The sequence below is a fragment of the Moschus berezovskii genome, chromosome 15 (genome assembly GCF_049115385.1).
Source record: "Moschus berezovskii isolate FMDL1 chromosome 15, NW_MosBer_1.0, whole genome shotgun sequence".
Classification (NCBI taxonomy): domain Eukaryota; kingdom Metazoa; phylum Chordata; class Mammalia; order Artiodactyla; family Moschidae; genus Moschus; species Moschus berezovskii.
Window position 1 is genome coordinate 19,055,797 of NC_142474.1, and position 18,979 is coordinate 19,074,775.

Consider the following 18,979-nt stretch of genomic DNA (forward strand, 5'->3'; position numbering starts at 1 on the left):
CTGACCACTTCGTTTGTGCTTTCACTGCAGCAGACTCCTTTCTGTTCCTGCCCATTCACCCTCCCTCATTTTCTTTCCTGCCCCTGCACCTTGTACAGCTTATTCCCTGTGTCTTTCCTACCCCCCAGCTCTCTCTCGTCAGACTCCTCTTCCTCTGAGGTCCGGTTAAACATCGCCTCCTTAGAGAACTTCCCAGCAGCAGCACCACCACCCCTTACTTATCACTCCCCACTTTGGGGATAGAATTTGAGGTAACGTGTTGCTGTGTGATTTTCTTTTTTATTAATACAGGTCTGTTTTTACTAGACAATGTGCTTCTCCAGTCAGGAAGCCGTTTCTTTTTCTTTCTGTCCATAGGATCCAGCACAGAGCCTGACACGTAGTTGGGGCTTAGTTCATAGAACTGAGTACTGCTTTGTACAGTTCGGGACCAAAGTCTAAAAGAAGTTGTCAAATTGGGGAGAATCCTGACAGACCAGGGAAATAGGAGGATGGGGCGGGAATTTGACCTGTTAGGGGCCCTCTTTCTCTGTTCTGCTGTCCGTATTAGTCAGGAGCCAAAAATCATACTTTATGGTTTTTTCCTTTCTTTTATACTTTTGTTTTTTGCCATTTTGTTTCTGTAGGTTAATTCCTATATCCTGAAGAAGAACATGATGCTTATGACAAATAATTTCTATGCCGCCATCTTAGGATATGATGAGGTAAGATGGTTTACCAAACCTTAGAACAGTGACCTCCCCCAACAAAGACTGTTGAGAACTTCTGAAAGAAGCTTCAGGGCCTGTCGTCACTGCCTGACATTATTTTACTGTTTTACTTAGTATTTTACTATTTCCTCACCTTCATTGACTCAGCAACCAGAATGAGTGTGCCCAGCAGTTTGCCTAGTACTTGAGAAAAAAAGCGCTACGTAGTATGGTCAGGTCATTCAACTGGCCGGCGTTTATTGAGTGCCTGTAGGGTGCTGGATGGAGGGACACAGGCAGATCGGGCACTGTCTCAGCCCCAGATGCTCCAGAGAGAGGAAGACACGCCCACATCAGCAGCATGGTCTACCAGACAAGTCTCACACTTCTGGGGCCTTAAATTATAAAAGCAATACACACTCATTTAAAAATTCGTGAAACTCTGCCTAAATGGTTGAAACAGAAAACAGAAGGCCCCTTTTCTCGCCTGCCCAGCTCGCTGCCCCAGAGGAAAACCTTGTTAATAGTTTATTGGGTGTCCTTACAGATGTTACCTGCGCATACACAAGCACCTGTGGATTTGTTTTCTTTATGCAAATGAAGTTATACTACGCTCACCATTCTGCAACTTACTTTTTTTAACTGAGCAATGTATCTTGGATGTCCTACCTAATGACATTTAGATCTCATTTTTTATTGCAAAATTTACATAACATAAAATTTACCATTTTAAAGTGTACATTTTAGTGCCATTGAGTATATTCACGTTGTTGAGCAGCCATGACCACCAGCCATCTCCAGGACTTTCTCTGATCTTCCCAAATTGAAACTCTGTGCCCAGTGAATAGTAAATAGTAAATACTATTCTCCCATTCTCCACTCCTCCCAGCCCCAGACCCTTCCAGGGTCCTCCAGGGCCAGAGTTTGTTGGCTTCCTCTCAGTTCCTCTAGACCTTGGCATCTCAGTTTCTGGAAGGATGCTTTTTGTGTGTCGTGAGGGAAAACAAGTCGATATCCTAGTAGACTGTGGGAAAATTGTTAGGCAAACTAATTTTTGCCTTCTAGGCACCCATTTTTTTTCCTGCTTCCTCCCTCAGACCAGTCTCCCATTTGTCTTCAACTTACTAGCACTGTAGTGGGAAGAGGGCTGAAGTGGGGTTCGCTGATTTATTCAGCCATTTGTATCGTGCTCCTGCTCTGTGCCATTTACCACGTCCTGACTTGAGCTGGGCAGTGCCATCCCGTGCCATCCCGTGACCTCACATCAACCACCAGTTCTCTCGAGAACCTCTGAGCGTACTTATCTTCCCAGCCAGAGTAACAGTTTCTTCCTGGCATACAGTTTCCACCTGGTCATCAGAGCCAGGTGTGGGAAGAAACTCTTGACAGTCTGGAATAGTCACGTTGCCATCATTGTTAATCTGAGTTCTGAGTCATCCTTTTCCCCCTAGTTGATTATAGACTTGCCCCTTCCCAGCCATCTCACCCATCACCGAGGCTGCCTGTCTGTGGCAGGCCCTGGCTCCCGGGGCTTTTGCTGTCCTGTGCTCTGGGCTCGTTTTCTAAGTCCTCATAATACTCGCTTCCACTCCTGTTCCCTCTCTTGTAGCACGTACGAGTTGCTGCCAGCAGCACTCCAGCATGTGCCCAGGGCACTTCAGACACAGGCAGGCTGTTGTGTTAGCAAATAGCTTGGAGAACAGTGATGTGCCCGAGCTTGTTCTTGGCTCCTTTCCCCATCTGCCGGAAGAAGTTGGTTTTCCCGACTCAGTCATTGTGCCAGGACAGCCTCTTAAGCTGTGGAATTGTGGGGGTGTTTAGCAAGGGGGCCTTTGAGACAGGTGAACAGTTTTTCCTTCAAACTGCCTGTACCCTCTACTGGACATGGCCCTTCCTGGCAGCAGACCTGAAGCCAAACCTCAGGTACCACAGTGCTCCGGGGGCCTGACCACAGCAGGACATCGAATAAGTGATCCTGGCTCTTTGTGTAATGTCCTTACCACTTACAGAGCCTTTCATGACCATTATCTCTTAATTCTCACAACTCTGTGGCACAGGTGTTATTTTGCTCATTCAGGTTATGAGAAACCAGGGCTCAGGAAGGGCTAGTGGCTTTCCAAAGGGCACACACAAGGCTGTGTGCCAAGCTGCCAAGTGACGGAGCTGCCATTTGAATTCAGGCGGTTCAATCCCCAGATCCCACTATTGTTTCAATTCTATTCACAGCTGCATGCCAAAGCCTGATCTTCGTATCACACTTCACAAAACGCCTTTATGTTCTCTCTTAAAATTCAAAGATGCTCTAAGTAGGGCAGGGATTTTAGTCTCTGTTTAACAGATGGGACGGTTGAGACTTGGGTTTAGTAAGTTGCCCGACATCTCTGAGCTGGGGACTGACAGGGCCAGGACATGATCTGGCCTTCTAACTGACTTCCAAGGCCCAGTCAGCACTTCCTCTGGTTCCACATGCTGCCTTGGCACCTGGACAGAGCAACTTCTCAGGGCCTGTCCCTCAGTCACCCTTGCCCAGGAAGCGGGACCCTCCCCTCTCCCTCCTCAGAGCTCCAAGCTAGAACATGGCCCTAGTCCATGAGGCAGGCCTCTGTGATATTTGGGCTTCCCAACAGCGCGCTCTCTGCTGTGCCAGGACAGCCGATGGTAGGCACACACAGGTTCTGAGCACTCCCCTGTGGCCCGTGGCAGTCCTGCTGGACAGCCTGTTCCTCTACTTTGGAGGAGGCTGGGCCACCCCAGAGCTGGGTGACGGTGAGGCCAAGGTGCTGGGCTCCTGTCCCCAAAGACTAGTTGCTGTGCAGATGTGTGTCCTCAGACCAGGAGAGGCGAACACTTAGCACTCTGTGCTTAGGAGGAAGTATACACTCACGGTACGCTGGGCCCATTCCTGGTGCACGGCACTAGAACCACTGCTGCTCCCATCTCTCCTCTCGGGTGGTGGCTGGGCCTGTCAGTGCTGTAGGCAGCTGTGGCCTAGGAGGGTCCCTCAGACATACACCTGTCTCGGCTTCCACCTTTTTATCCAGTCACTTGGCCGCTCTGGGTCCCACTTTCCTGCTCTGTATTAAGTGAAGGGGTCAGACCACATGCTGTCTAAGACCCCTTCCAGCTCTGCCACTTAGTTGCCCTGTTTCTGTGTCATGTCCTCTGAGCCGATCCTGGGGTTGCTCTCATGCTCGCGATATCCCCAGCTTTTGTCTCCTGGCTCTCTGCCGTTCGCCCCAAAAGACCAGTTGTGCTGTGTGTTCCAGGGGATCCTTTCAGATGACCGTGGGCTGGCGGCCGCCCTCTGGAGAACCTTCTTCAACCAGAAATGCGAAGACCCTCGACAGCTTGAATTGTTGGTAGAGTATGTGAGGAAACAGGTGAGCAGCTCCTCCCCTCCCCTCCGGAGTCTCCGGGACAGCAGGTCCTTCCTGAGGTCTGTGGGTGCTGGACCTCAGAGGGTCAGACTCCAGTCTGAGGGAATTCTGACCAAATCATGTCAGCAGCGGGCATGGACAAAGAGCACCTTCTGGGCGACACAGAGGTTTTCGAGGCAGAAGCCCGATGTGTCTCTCTTTGCCTGGCAAAGCAATAAAGCTCTCCTTTTCTACTTCACTGACCCCCTCCCCATAAAAAAAAAAGAGCCCCTTTTTTGGATCCAGTCATGAGCTAGGTCAGGGGGCGGGGAGTAGGAACAGGAGAACAGGGGCAGAGTGGTCTGCTGCTTTCATAAACCTGCGGTCGTTCATTCACTGCACACTCGGCTGTCTGCTGTGTGCCCAGCTCTGAGCTGGATCCTCGGCGCATACAGTCCACTTGTAAGGTCACAACACGGGGTGCAGAGCAGCTCACCTGTGTACCCACTTTGAACCCCTGGCTTCTAGCAGGATTGGGCCCCAGGCAGCATCCCATGATCCTCTCCCTACTGGGTGCTGCTACCTGTCGTCAAGCAGGGTTCATCCCTCACTCCTTTGGCTGCCCAGGGCTCCCAAAGCTTCTAAGAGAGAGCTCTTGAGTGAGGACTGCTTAACTACACAGTTTTCCTTGAGCCCAGGGAGAATTCACTCCTGTTCTCTCTGCCCCCTAATTCTGTATTGATGAGAAATCCATATGTTAGAGACAAGGGAGCTGAGTGGCAGGGAAGAGGCACATGTAGGCTTTTCCAGGGTCGCGCAGTGAGTCAGGCTGCACAGCTGGGTGATTCATGCAGCCACTAGAGGCTCAGCTGCTCCAGACAGCTCATCAGCTCAGCCTGTCCCATGAGTCACACCTTTGCTTTGTGGGCCTGGCCCCTGGACCTGAAGGGGCCTCACCTCACAGTCATTGCCTTATTCACCTGTGTCCCCGGCCTTCAAGCCTCGAACAGCCAGGAAAGGGAAGGCCAGGCTCTGGCTCCGAGGAGAAGACAGGGCCAGTAGGCCCAGCTGGGTGATTACTGGAAAAACTACATACTAGGGCTCTTCAGATCCAGAGGGTAGAGAACCCCAGAAGCCAGGACTTCTGTTTGACCGTTCTTCAAATCTGCCAGAGCCGGGAAGAAGGCACTGTGGCCAGCGGACCCCACCCACAGAGAACTCTGAGGCTCACACTGTTGACTGGGCCCGCCCTCAGACAGGAGCAGCAATTGGCAAAGCAAATGCTGTGTTTTCTGAGAGACCAGCCCAACTTTTCCATTGGCTGCGGTGGGCTTGTGCCAGGGGCCACAACAAGGGCACAGCTGGGACCTCTCTGAGGGCCCTGAAGGAAGGGACTGCCACACCAGTACCCCCGTAAGAAGTCCCCTAGTGCCCGGATGAGAGGCAGGCAATAGGAAAGCAGTGAGGGAGCTCTTAGGCAAGCAGTGAGCTTTGATGGGGACCCAGTTCTGTCAGCAAACCTTTTGAGCACCTATTCTGCCAGCCACTCTGTTGAGAAAGCAGAAATTATTAAGAGCCAGTCCTGCCCTCAAGGATCCAGCTCCTGATTTGACAAGGAAGCCAGTCAGGCACAAGGCTCCCCTGGAATAAATCAGTCTGCGATGTATGCAGGCAGGAACAGAGTGCTGTGGATGACACTCTGAAAGGATGGACTAAGTCTGAGCGAGTGAATCAGGGACGACCAGGAGGCTGGTCCTGGCCGTGATGCCAGTTGGTCTGGTAGATCGCCCGAGACCCAGTCAGAGATTAAATTGAGAGTTTCTTCCCAGGAGATGGGCAGAGTGGTGGCATTAAGGACAGAATGGAGTAATTGAGAAGAAGAGTGGGTTTTAGGGAAGATAAGTGTTGGTTGATCTCTCGCCCTGGAAGACAGCAGAGCATATCTGGAGATGTGGAGATCCAGGCCCGAGGTACACGTGACAGACAGGGTGAGCACGAGGGCCCGCAGCCTAAAAGCAAAGCAGCAGGAGTGAAGGGTTTCTTGGGATAGGGAGTTGGATCTGAGACCTAAAGTGAGGCCTTCTAACTCCTGCCACCTCTCCTTGCCCCCCAGTTGCCTTCTCATCCCTGCAGTGGAACCTTATCTTTTGAATCCAGTGCTGACTCCTGCCCTAATCCAGCTCTTGCCCTGGCGTTTGCCTGTCTCCTGTAAAGCGTTTCTCCTCTCCTTACTTGTAGGAGCTTGGGAATCCTCCCAGAGGAGGCCTCTATCGCCTAAGGCCTGGCCACTCATTAGAGCCCCTGCCTCTTGCCAACTGCCTGAGCACCCCTCCCTGCAGCTGCACATGTTCTCTTGTCATTGTCCCAACTCCACATTGTTCAGGGGGATAAACCCCCTGAGCTATCCTCGAGGGGTGAGGCTGGCGCCCACTAACCCTGGGGTCAGAGCCTACTAGAGGAGAGTAGAAGCATCCTTTTTAAGTTCCAGTAACCAGCAGTTACTGACTTCCCTGGTGGCTCAGCGGTAAAAGAATCTACCTGCCAATGCAGGAGATGTGGGTTCAATCCCTGGGTCGAGAAGATCCTCTGGAGGAGGAAATGGCAACCCTCTCTAGTATTCTTGCCTGGGAAATCCCATGGACAGAAGAGCCTGGCAGGCTGCAGTCCATGGGGTCACGAAAGAGTCGGACACAACTTAGCAACTAAACAACAAACTAGCAGTGTGCTTATTAAGACCTGTGGGATACACATCACTATTTATGGGCCCCTTTCTCAGACAAGGGAACTTAAATTAACAGACACATACATACACAAATACACCAAGGACATGTCTCCCCCAGCACACACTCCATGGAAAGTTCCTGCAGTTCAGAAAGTCAGTGCTTGTGTGTCAGACATGTGTCCATTCAGAAGTACAGCGGGGAATTCCGTAAGGCCTGATCAAGCTTCCTTAATGACTTGTTTCTTCAGACCCCCTTAAATGAAATGATCTGGGAGATCAGAGACCTCCCCCCATCCCTTGGCTTGGGAGCTGGGATGGTCAGAAGCCCCTCCCGCCCCCACCCTATCCTCTCCTTCGGGAGGCTCGTCCCTTCTGCCACCTCACGTCTGTCCTGCTCTTGTGCCTTTCTCGTCTGGTTGCAGATACAGTACCTGGACTCCATGAACGGTGAAGATCTGCTGCTGACAGGGGAGGTGAGCTGGCGCCCTCTAGTGGAGAAGAATCCTCAGAGCATCCTGAAGCCTCATTCCCCAACTTATAACGACGAGGGTCTTTGATGGGCTGGTCCCTCCGAACAGCTGGCCAGCTAGCTTTGAGGAACTGCCAGAAGAGAGGTGCCTGTTTGGCTCAAGATCCTGCAGGAAGTGGCCTGAACTGACCTTTGAACAGCATCTGTCAAATACCTGGCCCCATTTGTGTTGATTTTCCTCTTAGTACACCCAGGAGTCTGATCGGGTGGGGTACAGTGCTGGGAGAACCCTTATCCCTTCTAAGGTGTCCTCTCCCTCAAGAGAAGCCCTGAGCAGGAGCTCCCTGCACACGCTCCCCAAGTGCCCTCCAGAAACCCTGTGATTGACCACAGAAGGGAAAGGGGGTCTGTTTGATAGGGGACAGCTGCCTCCCCCCAAGGACCCACTGTGGCCTAGAAGCAGTGAGTAATGCTGCCGAATCAGGCTGGGTAACCACATGCTGTCCTCCAGCTTTGAGCCGTGGGCTTGAGTTGGCCATTAAAAGACCCAGAGACGTCGCTCTGCCATGGCTCTTCTTTATTCCCGGGTCTTTTAGAAACACACCTGAGGTGGCGGAGGCCAAGAGTTGAGAAGCAGTGCCCAGCTCAGTTAGAGACAGGAGCAGGGGAGGTTCGGGTGGGGTGGGGTCTCTGCTGCTGCTTCTGTCTCCAGTTCACAGAGATGTCACTATTCTGGCCAAGGCATCTCCTGCTGACTCCGTCCTCGGGGACCCAGGAGGCCTGTCTGGCCAGGGGGCTTGTCACATCCTGAGGCCTCAAGACAGTTCCCTTTGTCACACACGCCCCCACTGGACTGGGGTAGAGTCATGCTGTCTTTCCTCCCTTGGCTCCCCTGACATGAGATACTGGGGGGAAGAGAATGCTTCCTGGCTTCACTGCACCACCCCAGGACCCTGCTCCGTGCTCAGCCTTCCACCCCTTCTCCAGCTTCCGGAGCACATGCTGCAGAGCCACCGTGGTCTGAGCCCCTGAGAACTAGTCTCCTCCCCCTGAGTGTGGGTCATCTTTGGGGGGATTTTCTTTAAATTGAAGAAGGGGGTGGAGAACCATATCGCCCCTCCCTCCCCCCCATCAAACTTCCTTCATTTAACTTGCTATAAAATGAGTCATATAAAGAAACTCTATATGGATGAGGTATATCCCACTTCTGTGAAAACATTACAAATCAAACGACCTTCTCTGAGTTTATTTAAGATGCTTTTGTTGCACGCAGAGCTCCAGAGTGAAGCCTCCTCTGTGTGTGTGAGATAATAACACCTTGTAACTCATTACAGCTGGGCACTATTTACATAAACCAGAGCCGAGCCAGGCAGGAATTTGCTGATTAATTTATTTTTAATGGAGTGAAGTATACCATGCACCAAAATAAACTTTACTGTGTGTACCTAACTGCTCCTGGAATGGATGGAAAAATTAATGGAACAGATTTTGGCTCCCAACTCTACACATTAATTTATATATAAAAGTTATTTGAGCCTTAACCCATTTGCTGCCCAGGGCAGCTCCCTAACCACAGAGCCCAGCCCACAGCCCCGGTTCAGCTACCGGGCTTGCTTTAGAATCATGGAATCTCTGATTTGGAAGGAACATTAGTGGTCATTTAGTCCAGCCCTGGTCCACAACTGGACTCCCTTTCTCAACATCTCTGTTGGCCTGTGTCCATATGGGCCCTCTGAATACCTCCAGCAGCAGATGGTCTCCACCTGCAGGGCCAAGTCCTGTATCCACAAGATGAATAATCATTAAACACTGCAACTTGTAATTCAGAGCCATGTTGCAAAAAGCCAGGTCGATCTGTCACGTCTGTGATGTTTCCAAAGCCCTTGCTTCCTGGCCATGGGCATCTTGGAGGCTGTCAGGCTCTTCTTATTTTTGTGAGTCTCTAGCCCATTTCTTCCCTGAGCAAACAGCCACTTGGGGCAACTTGTATGTTTCCTCTGCCTGGAATCCTCTCCACTCTTCTGTGGAAATCCCACATATCCCCAATTGCCACCTCTGCTGTCCACCCCAGACAGTATCCTCCAGTGGAACTATTTTTTTACATACCCGCCCTCCACCCTGCTCTAGGAGCCCCTTGAGAGTGGGCGCTGGTGTTTGGATCAGTCTCCTTTGTTTCTCCAGCGTCCAGCAGCATGCCTGGATCTTAGTAGGCATCAGGGTGATCTTTGATAAATGAAAAAAGGAATGAATGACTAAATCACCAATCAAGAGCCCCTTTCTGGACTGTTCTCAGTCCGTATTACAGTTCAGGTTATTGTAACAGTTCAGTATGAAGTGCCTCCCTTGGCCTTCAGATAAGAATGAAAGCCAAATGTTCTTTCTATAGCTAAACGCTTTTCTATTGCAAATTGTTATACAGAGCAAGTGAGAGATGTGGTTTCTTGCCATCAGAGATATTGCTCTCTAGGAATAATTTTGTCTTTTGTTTGTATTCTGTATACTTCCAGCCCTGGGTTGGGAAGATTCCTTGAAGAAGGGAATGGCAACCAATTCCAGTGTTCTTGCTTGGAGAATTCCATGGACAGGAGAGCCTGGCCGGCTACAGTCTATGGGGTCATAAAGAGTCAGACACGACTGAGTGACCTATTTTTGCATACTTCCAGAAAAGATAACAGCAGATTAAGAGATAACAGGTGTAAAAACTGCATAACAATTAAAGTTTAAAAGATAAGATGCAAGTATTGGGAGGGGAAATATCACATGACTTTTGGGGCAGTCTATCAGTTGTCTGAAGCAGTCCTGTTTAGATAGGTATCGTCCTCCTCCTGGTCCTTCTCTTTACGCAAGAGAGAGGACTATGGCTCAGAGAGGCCTGGAAGACTCCCCAGCCCTCTTGAGCCCGCCTGTCCTTGCTCTCTTCCCACCCAACACTGCCTCCCGCAGGTCAGTGAGGAAACCGGAAGTTGAGGATAAAACCTTGCTCTGGGACTTCCTGCTGGCCCAGTGGTTAAGAATCTGCCTGCCAATGCAGGAGACACGGGTTCGATCCCTGATCCGTGAAGTTCCCACATGCGGTGGGCAACTTAAACCTGTGTGTCACAACTACTGAGCCTGTGTTCTTGAGTCCGTATTCTGCAATAAGAGGAGCCACCTCAGTGAAGCCCGGGTACCGCCAACAATGAGAAACTCAACTCACTGCAACCAGGGAAAGTCTGCGTGCAGCAGTGAAGACCAAGCACAACCAAAAATAAATTAATTTAAAAAGAAACAAAAAAACCTTGCCCTGGGCTCCCTAGAAGCCAACAGCAGAAATAAGGCTGGCTGAAGGTTGCATAGTTCCCACTGTCACATAAAAGAAATTATGCTTACTAATCAGAAGAAATAAATGTTTTCCTTAATCCCAGAGAACAATGTAGGGTTTTTAAATGAGAAACCCTGAACAGTGTAGCAAACAGTACCCCTAAGTTTTCAGTATTGCCTAAAATTTTAAAAATTTCAAGTATTGCTTTCTTACATCAAGTTGTGATTAAAGCCCAGCCCACCCTTCAGCCAGTATTTTTCGTGTTTCTGTTCTGCGCCAGACGCAGCTTGGTATTTTCAGTTATCTCATTTAATCCTCTGACAATTCTGTGAGGTAAGTATTACCTATAAGCTCGTCTTAACTGCTGAGGACTGCAGCTTGGAGAGGTCCAAATTTATCCTGCATGTGGACTCAGGCAGTTCTGACACTCAAGTGCAATGCTTTTAGTTCTAGAAAAGGAATATGACATGGGGAAAGGGTCAGTTGTGCTCCATTAAAAAGTGAAAGGAAACCTAGAGTAGTATTCCAGCCTCGTGGGTTTCTGTGGGCGTATTAACAGGAAAAGTCAGCACAGGGTTCAGGCTCCAAAGTCAGAAAAGCCTTGAAGGGAGTTGGGATATAAAGGATGGACAAGGTTTAGGTAGGTGGAAAGGAAAATACGAAGTGAGGATCTATGACACAGAGCTGGAAACGTTCAGACTGAGTGGACCAACTAGGTAGGTTGTTAAGGAAAGAAAAGGTTGCAGAGATCCAGGTGGGGCCATGAATCAAAGCCTGGTAACTGCATCAAGACTGTGAGCTGGTGGGAGTGAGGATGCACAGCGGTGTGCAGGGTGGGTGGACATAGTCAGCAAGGATTCTGGCCATCTAGGCTTGAGGGCCTGGGGGCCATGGTAGAAATTTAAAGGAGTTCAAACTCCAAAGATGCTCACAATAAAATCGTCAGGACTTCATGCCTGACTGGACTGGAGCCTGAAGAGCCATCCAGAGCTTTCCTGGGAGCGGGGAGATGGCAATGTCTGGCAGAAGAGGGGAACTTGAAGAATCCTCTTTGTCATAGTTTTTTTTTTTCCCCAAGTGCTAATTATATTATCCTATGAGACAGGCCCAAAGAAGGCAATGGCAGCCCACTCCAGTACTCTTGCCTGGAAAATCCATGGATGGAGGAGCCTGGTAGGCTGCAGTCTGTGGGGTCGCTAAAAGTTGGACATGACTGAACGACTTCACTTTCACTTTTCACTTTCACACATTGGAGAAGGAAATGGCAACCCACTCCAGTGTTCTTGCCTGCAGAATCCCAGGGGCGGGGGAGCCTGGTGGGCTGCCGTCTATGGGGTCGCACAGAGTCGGACACAACTGAAGCGACTTAGCAGCAACAGCGGCATGAGACAGGCCAGGGAGGTCTACTGAGGAGAAATCACAGAGTGAAGCTAACAGCCTCTGTGTCTTCCGAGCCCCACCCCGCTGCTTTGGTGCGAATGTTAGCATGGGAGTTGGGCTGCGGAAGATGCCGCGGGAGGGCGAGGGCACAGGGCAGGCTTGGATCTCAGGGTCGGGGTGGTTAAGGCCTCAGAGCCAAGGACTTTGGCCTTGTCTTGGGTATAGAAGGGATACTTGAAATTATGAAATTGGATGTGTTCCTGGAAATGAGATGAGGGTAGACCAGGGCCTGGGGTGGGCGTGGGAGAAAGCATTCACAGTGACGCGGGTGGGTGGGGGCTGTGGTAGGAAGAGCAGGAACCAACGTGGCAGGTGAAGCCTGAGGAGGGGCTGTGGGGGTTTGGGGGGGTTGGGGGCGGGCAGCTTCCCTAAGGAGGAGCCTCTTAATGCAGCGGGTTGCAGAGCCTAGGGGCTGGGAGTAAGTGGGTGAAGCTTAAGTGCTTTATACTGTTCCGGGGTCAAGACTTCCGGGAGCAGGTTATGGCAACAGTTGTGAAATCTTGGGAGGTGCTCTTGATGAGAAGAAACAGAGGGAAATTGAGCAGGAGTTAGGAGAGCAGGTATTTTCAGGACAGGAAAGGACTGAAGATGTGCGTGGGGCTGGGGAGGATCCCGATTAAGTGTGAAGCAATGAGTAGGGTTGGAAACTTCGCACAAGTGTGAAGAATTATTGTTAGGTTCCCTCTGAAAGTGGAAGTCTGGTCTTGAGAATAAGGGCCTGGCTCTGGAGAGGAGAAGGGGGTCCTTTCCTGAGACCAGAGATTGGAAGACGCATGGGGGGCAAGTGATGTCTGTGATGAGGGCCAAGAGGGAAAGGAGCTCCTGATGCCCAGGGAACGTAGAGTTGATCAGCCCTTGGGGCTGGGGTGGGGAAGGGAGGGGAGCAGGCAGGTCTGTGGACAGTTCCAAAATGAGCTCTTCCCTTGGGAGCAGCCCTCTGCTCACTGCTCTGGTTCTGCCTGCTTCAGCCTTCTCCCACTGCATCCCACCGTGCCTTGCCCACTTTTAGTTTCATGGCTGCAGTCACCATCCACAGTGATTTTGGAGCCCAAGGAAATAAAATCTGTCACTGTTTCCACTTTTTCCCCATCTCTTTGCCATGATCTGGATGCCATGATCTTTTTTGAATGTTGAGTTTTAAGCTAGCTTTTTCACTGTTCTCTTTTACCCTCACCAAGAGGCTCTTTAGTTCCTCTTTACTTTCTGCCATTTGAGTGGTATCATCTACATATCTGAGGCTGTTGATGTTTCTTCAGGCAGTCTTGTTTCCTGCTTGTAAGCCATCCAGCCCGGCATTTCGCTTGATGTACTCTGCATGGAAGTTACATAAGCAGGGTGACAATATACAGCCTGGACATACTCCTTTCCCAATTTTGAACCAGTCAGAGGTTCCATGTCTGGTTCTAACTTGCTGCTTCTCCTGAATACAGGTTTCTCAGGAGGCAGGTAAGGTGGTCTGGTATTCCCATCTCTTTAAGAATTTTCCATAGTTGTGATCCACACAGTCAAAGGCTTTAGAGTAGTCAATGAAGCAGAAGTAGATGTAGATATTTTTTTAATTCCCTGGCTTTTTCTATGATCCAATGGATGTCGACAGTTTGATTCCTCTGCCTCATCTAAATCCAGCTTGCCCATCTAGAAGTTCTTGGTTCATGTACTATTGAAGCCTAGTTTGAAGGATTTTGAGCATTACCTTGCTAGTGTGTGAAATGAGCCCTAGTCATGATCATCTACTCCCTCACCCCACCCAGATGTTAACCATCCCTCACAAGTTTTCTGTGGCTTCCAAGGGACTTCCCTTGAGCCATGCTGCTGAGCCCAGGCCCAGACCCTGCCCAGGTCAAGGGCTTCTGTACCTCTATTGAGGGGAGAAAAGATATCCTGGCTGGGGAATTTCCAGGAAGAGAATCTTCAAGCGCTGACCTGAATGTCAAAAAGCAATAGAACACAGTGTGAGCACTAGAAGGGACTGGGAGACCTCCAGCCCAGCCTCCTCTTGCTCTATAGACGGGAGGCCGGGGCCTGGAGGGGCTCACTCAGGGTTTCACCGTCAAGAACCAGAACCCCTGACCTGTGCGGGCTTGCTTCTTCCCTCTTCTTCTCTCGCCCTGCAGCCAGAAACAGCTCCTTTACTTCCCAGTCACCATCTGAGAAAGAGCCAGTCACAGGGCTGTACTCTAATTGAGGGTGAAGGATAGGACATGGTTCATCTCAGTTTCCAGAGTGGCTCATGAGCTATAAACCCCAAGCAATGGGTTCATACCTCTGCTGACTTTGTGGCTTATAATTACCTATGAGTCTGCCTTCTTTGCCAAACTGAGTTCCTTCGGGGCACAGACCATGCCTTACTCATCTCTGGGACCACAGTGCTGGCCTAAAGTAGGCATTAAATACGTGTTGGGTAGACCGGATGGGCAGAGGGTGAGGGGATGGGCTGGGGGAGAGAGGTGGCTGGACCAATAATGTTGGGGCAAGGTGGCAGGGAATCCCTGGCTGTCCAGTGGTTAGGACTCTGTGCTTTCAATCTCTGATCTAAAAACTAAGATCCCACAAGACGTGGGGTTCTGCAAAAAAAAAACAAAAAACTGTTGACTTCAGAGATCAATAGATGATATTTCTTTTTTGAGAAATAAGAGACAGGTGGAGGTGTCTCTTATTTGGAGGCATGCTGTCTTGGAAAGGTGGTTGTGTCTGGGTCTAGACTGTGGAGGCTGTGATGATGGGGTCCCAGCCTTTGCCCCACGTCCTTCCCTCCACCCCCTCTACCCATCTGTCCACATATCCCATCCCACCTGCCCTCCCTCATGTTTCCTTCAAGGGAGAGAATTCCCAACTCCCCTCTCCTGGAGACGAAGTGTGAGAGGACCACTGCGGAATCCTCACTGGCTCCACCCTCCCTCAGAGAAGGGGAATGATTTGTCTTTCATTCAAAGACAAAATGGTGTCTTTACCAGTATTTCCTTTTTTATATTTATTTATTTATGGCTGTGCTGTGTCTTCGTTGCTGCACCTGCTTTTCTCTAGTTGCGGCGAGTGGGGGCTGCTCTTCGTTGAGGTGTGTGGGCTTCTCATTGCGGTGGCTTCTCGAGTTGCAGAGCACGGGCTCCAGAGCACAGGGTCAATCGTTGTGGTGCATGGGCTTAGTTCCTCTGTGACATGTGGGATCTTCCTGGATCAGGGATTGAATCTACGTCTCCTGCATTGGCAGGTGTATTCTTTATCTCTGAGCCACCAGGGAGACCCCTACCGGTACTTCTGATAAAGATAATTGGAGAACATAGCTTTTGCTCTCTGGCCAAATGGACTTTCTAATATCTTCCCAAAACTAAACATGCACACCCTCTGCCCAAAGAGAGTAGACCTCTCTCCCTTAGGGGGACAGAACCTCCTCTGGAATTTTACCATGTAGAATATGGTGGAGAATATGCTACTTTTGCAGAACTGAGACAAAGAAGCCCAGAAATATCTGAGGCCAGCTCCTTCCCTCAGCCACCGAGTAGACAAATCATTCCCCTTCTCTGTGGAGGGTGGAACCGGTGAGGATTCAGGAGTGGTCCTCCCACACTTCGCCTCCAGGAGAGGGGAGTGGAAAACATTTCCTGAAGGAAACATGAATGGGGACAGGTGGAATGGGATATGTGGACAGATGAGTAGAGGGGATGGAGGGAAGAATGTGGGGGAAAGGCTGAGACCCCATCATCACAGCCTCCACAGTCTAGACCCAGACACAACCACCTTTCCAAAACAGAATGCCAGAATCCTTATTCCTTGTGATGGTGCTTGCCTGGCATGCATCCGCGTATGCAGAGTGGAGAGAGGACCTTGCCTCCCGTGAGCTGGGATAAGAGGCCAAATCTCAGAACCACACTCCGCTGACATGGCCCAGGGTCACGTTCCTCTTCAGGACTGGCCTTTGGTCTGGAGGGGCTCCTCTGATGTTGCTTCATTTGTTGTCAGGCCTTGCCAGAGCCCCTGTCCCTTCATGGCTGCAAAGACTCTAAACCAGCATGTCCCGAGCACCTCATTCTCCTCCCAGTCAGGCCCCTGACACAGGGAGTCCACTTATCCCTTTCAACAACCTGGTGAAGGAGATGGTGTTGGCCCCATCTTACAGATCAAGCCACTGTGACTCAGGGCTCAGCTCACCCATTAAGTGCCAGAGCCATTGTGGCCTCTGGAGACCTGCGTGGTGCTCCAGAGCTGCTAAACCACAGCATCTGGCTTGTTGCTGGGACTTTGGTACTTTGGTCCACTCTGTCCCCCATGCCCCCACCACTGCACCCAGTTCCTTCAACAAGCGTGTCCCTGCCCCTCTAATCCTCCAGCCTGGCACGCTTAGCCCACCACTCCACACATCTGGAAATCTTTCTCATCTAATTCCCAGCACGAGCCAGTCTCTGGGAATCCTCACAACTTGTCCCTGTGTCTAGCTCTCTTAGCTTTGCCTTAATTCAAGAGATCTGGGGGACTTCCCTGGTGGTCCAGTAGTAAAGAATCTGCCTTCCAATACAGGGGACATGGGTTTGATCCCCGGTGGGGAAACTAAGATCCCAAATGCCATAGAGCAACTAGGCCCTCACCCTGCAACTACTGAGTCCACGCACCTCAACTGGAGACTCCATGCACTGCAACTAGAGAAGCCTGCATGCTGCAAGAGTCCACATGATGCAACTAAGACCCAACACAGCCTAATTAATTATTTTTTTAAAAAGAGATTTGAGCATAATCTGGCTCCCCTCCCAGCCCTAGCTGCTCCTTCCAGGCATCTTGTCTTCTCTGACCCAGAGGTGCCCCAGTAAAGGTGTGTGGCCATGTTGGCATCAGAGCTGTTTGCAACTAAAGGGCTGCAGCCCAGCCTCTGCTTCTGCCACCCAAACAGGACATTTACCTGCCCAGGCACCACTCAGCTTGCAAGAGGGAACAGACAAGGCTAAATAGCCCCCAGGATGGTAGAATGATGCCAGGCAGGCGCCTGACACACCTCCTGGACAGGATGATCTTTTTCTTCCTCTTAATAACAGTTATTAAGGAGCCTGTTCCTGACACACTGCGGCCAGGTCTGGGCTTCACTGTCCACATGGCTCTCATCACCCTGGGTCCCCACCCCAGGCTCAGCCCCGAGGCTAGGATCTACCTGTCTACCCTCCCACTGCCCTTTATCCACTCAGCCCATTGAGTGGTGAGTGGTTCTGCAGCCCTGGGGAATATGGTTTGATTTACATGCTTTTATTGGCTTGGCCAATAAGTTCATTAGGGGTTTTCCATAAGATGTAATGGAAAAATCCAAATGAACATTTTGGCCAATCCAATATTATCAGGGTATCAGGGATTCCTTGGAGCCCTTTTCAGCTCAGTCTTCCTATCCTGGCCCTTCTCAGCTGAGTTCCCTTGTGCAGACACTTAGGCCCATGGTCTAATGTTAGGGTCAAAGACCACCCCTGCTGCCCGATGCTCATATACCCAGATATGCACCCCCCACACACACACGAGAGCACACACAGATGTGCATGCAGGTAAACACACTGATGTGCAGCTAAGGCATCCAAGCAGACACACAAACATCACAGATAGCATGTAACGTGTGTACATGCACAGGTACGGTGGTGCATAGGTACAGTGTACAGGCACACCTCATTTCATTGCACTTCGCTTTATTGTGCTTGGCAGATATTGCATTTTTTACCAACTGAATCTTTGTAGCAACCCTGAGTTCTCAGAGGATGGTTAGCATTTTTCAGCAATAAAGTATATTTTTAAACATTTTTTTTACCCCTGTCATGCAGCAAGTGGGATCTTAGTTCCCCAACCAGGGATGGAAACTTCACCCCCTGCAGTGGGAGCCCTGAGTCTTAACCACTGGACTCCCAGGGAAGTCCCAGCAATAAAGTATTTTAAAATTAAGATCTATATTTCTTTAGACATACTGCTATTGCACACAATAGACTACAATGTAGTATAAACATAACTTCTGTATGAACTGGGAAGCCAAAAAATTTGTGTGATTCACTTTATTGAGATATTTGTTTTATTAACAGTGGTCTGTAATAAATGGTCCAAACTCATATCTCTGAGGCATGCCTGTATATGTTGAGCCATATGAAATGTGAAATTGCCAATATTCGGTGGCTTTTTTACTTATAGAAATGGAATCTAATACAAACGTGGGCATGGAGGGAAATATAGAAAAATAATATAGAGTCAAATTTTTACACCCATGTTCAAGCAGCATCATTCACAGTAGCCAAAAGGCGGAAACAATTTAAGTGTCTATCAGTGGGTGAGTGGATAAACAATGTGGTATGTACACACAATGGAATATTATTCAGCCTTTAAAAAGGAAGTCCTGTCACACTGGTCGAACATAAGTGAACCTTGAGGATATTATGCTAGGTGAAATATGCCAGTCATAAAAAGACAAAGACTGTATGATTCCACTTACATGAGATACCTAGAGTAGTCAAATTCATAGAGTTAGAAAGTAGAGTGGTAGGGGAACTTCCCTGCTGGTCCAGTGGCTAAGATGCTGCATTCCCAATACATGGGGCCTGGGCTCAATCCATGGTCAGGGAACTAGATCCCCCATGCCACAGCTAAGACCTGTTGCAGCCAAAAAAGTTAAAAATGAGAAAAAAAGAAAGTAGAGTGATGGCTATCAGGGGCTGGGAGAGAGATGAAGGTACTAAGCCTTTTATAGTGACAGAGTTTCAGTTGTGGAAGATGGAAAAAGCTCTGGCAATGGATGGTGGTGATAGTTGCATACCAGTATGGGTGAACCACTGAACTACATACTTAAAAATAGTTAAGATGAGGGACTTCTCTGGGAGTTCAGTGGCTAAGACTCCAGCTCCCAATGCAGAGGCCCTGGGTTTGATTCCTGGTCAGGGAACTAGATCCCACATGCCACAACTGAGACCCCGGTGCAGTCAAATTTTTAAAAGTAAATTTAAAAAAACATTTAAGATGGTAAACTTTATGTTAATTAAAAATAATTTTTAAAAAGAG

The 18,979-nt window shown here is 49.7% G+C and overlaps 1 protein-coding gene across 1 annotated transcript in view; it reads left to right on the forward strand.

Annotated features, from left to right (window-relative positions):
- The window catches only part of UQCC1 (ubiquinol-cytochrome c reductase complex assembly factor 1), a 100,458-nt gene extending 92,086 nt beyond the window's left edge, over nucleotides 1–8,372 (forward strand). The window contains exons 8-10 of the mRNA XM_055436320.2: nucleotides 627–704; nucleotides 3,956–4,069; nucleotides 7,190–8,372. Of these exons, the coding sequence (XP_055292295.2) occupies nucleotides 627–704; nucleotides 3,956–4,069; nucleotides 7,190–7,324 (327 nt within the window). The 3' untranslated portion in view covers nucleotides 7,325–8,372. The remainder of the gene's footprint in view (nucleotides 1–626; nucleotides 705–3,955; nucleotides 4,070–7,189) is intronic.
- Nucleotides 8,373–18,979: the final 10,607 nt, after the last annotated feature.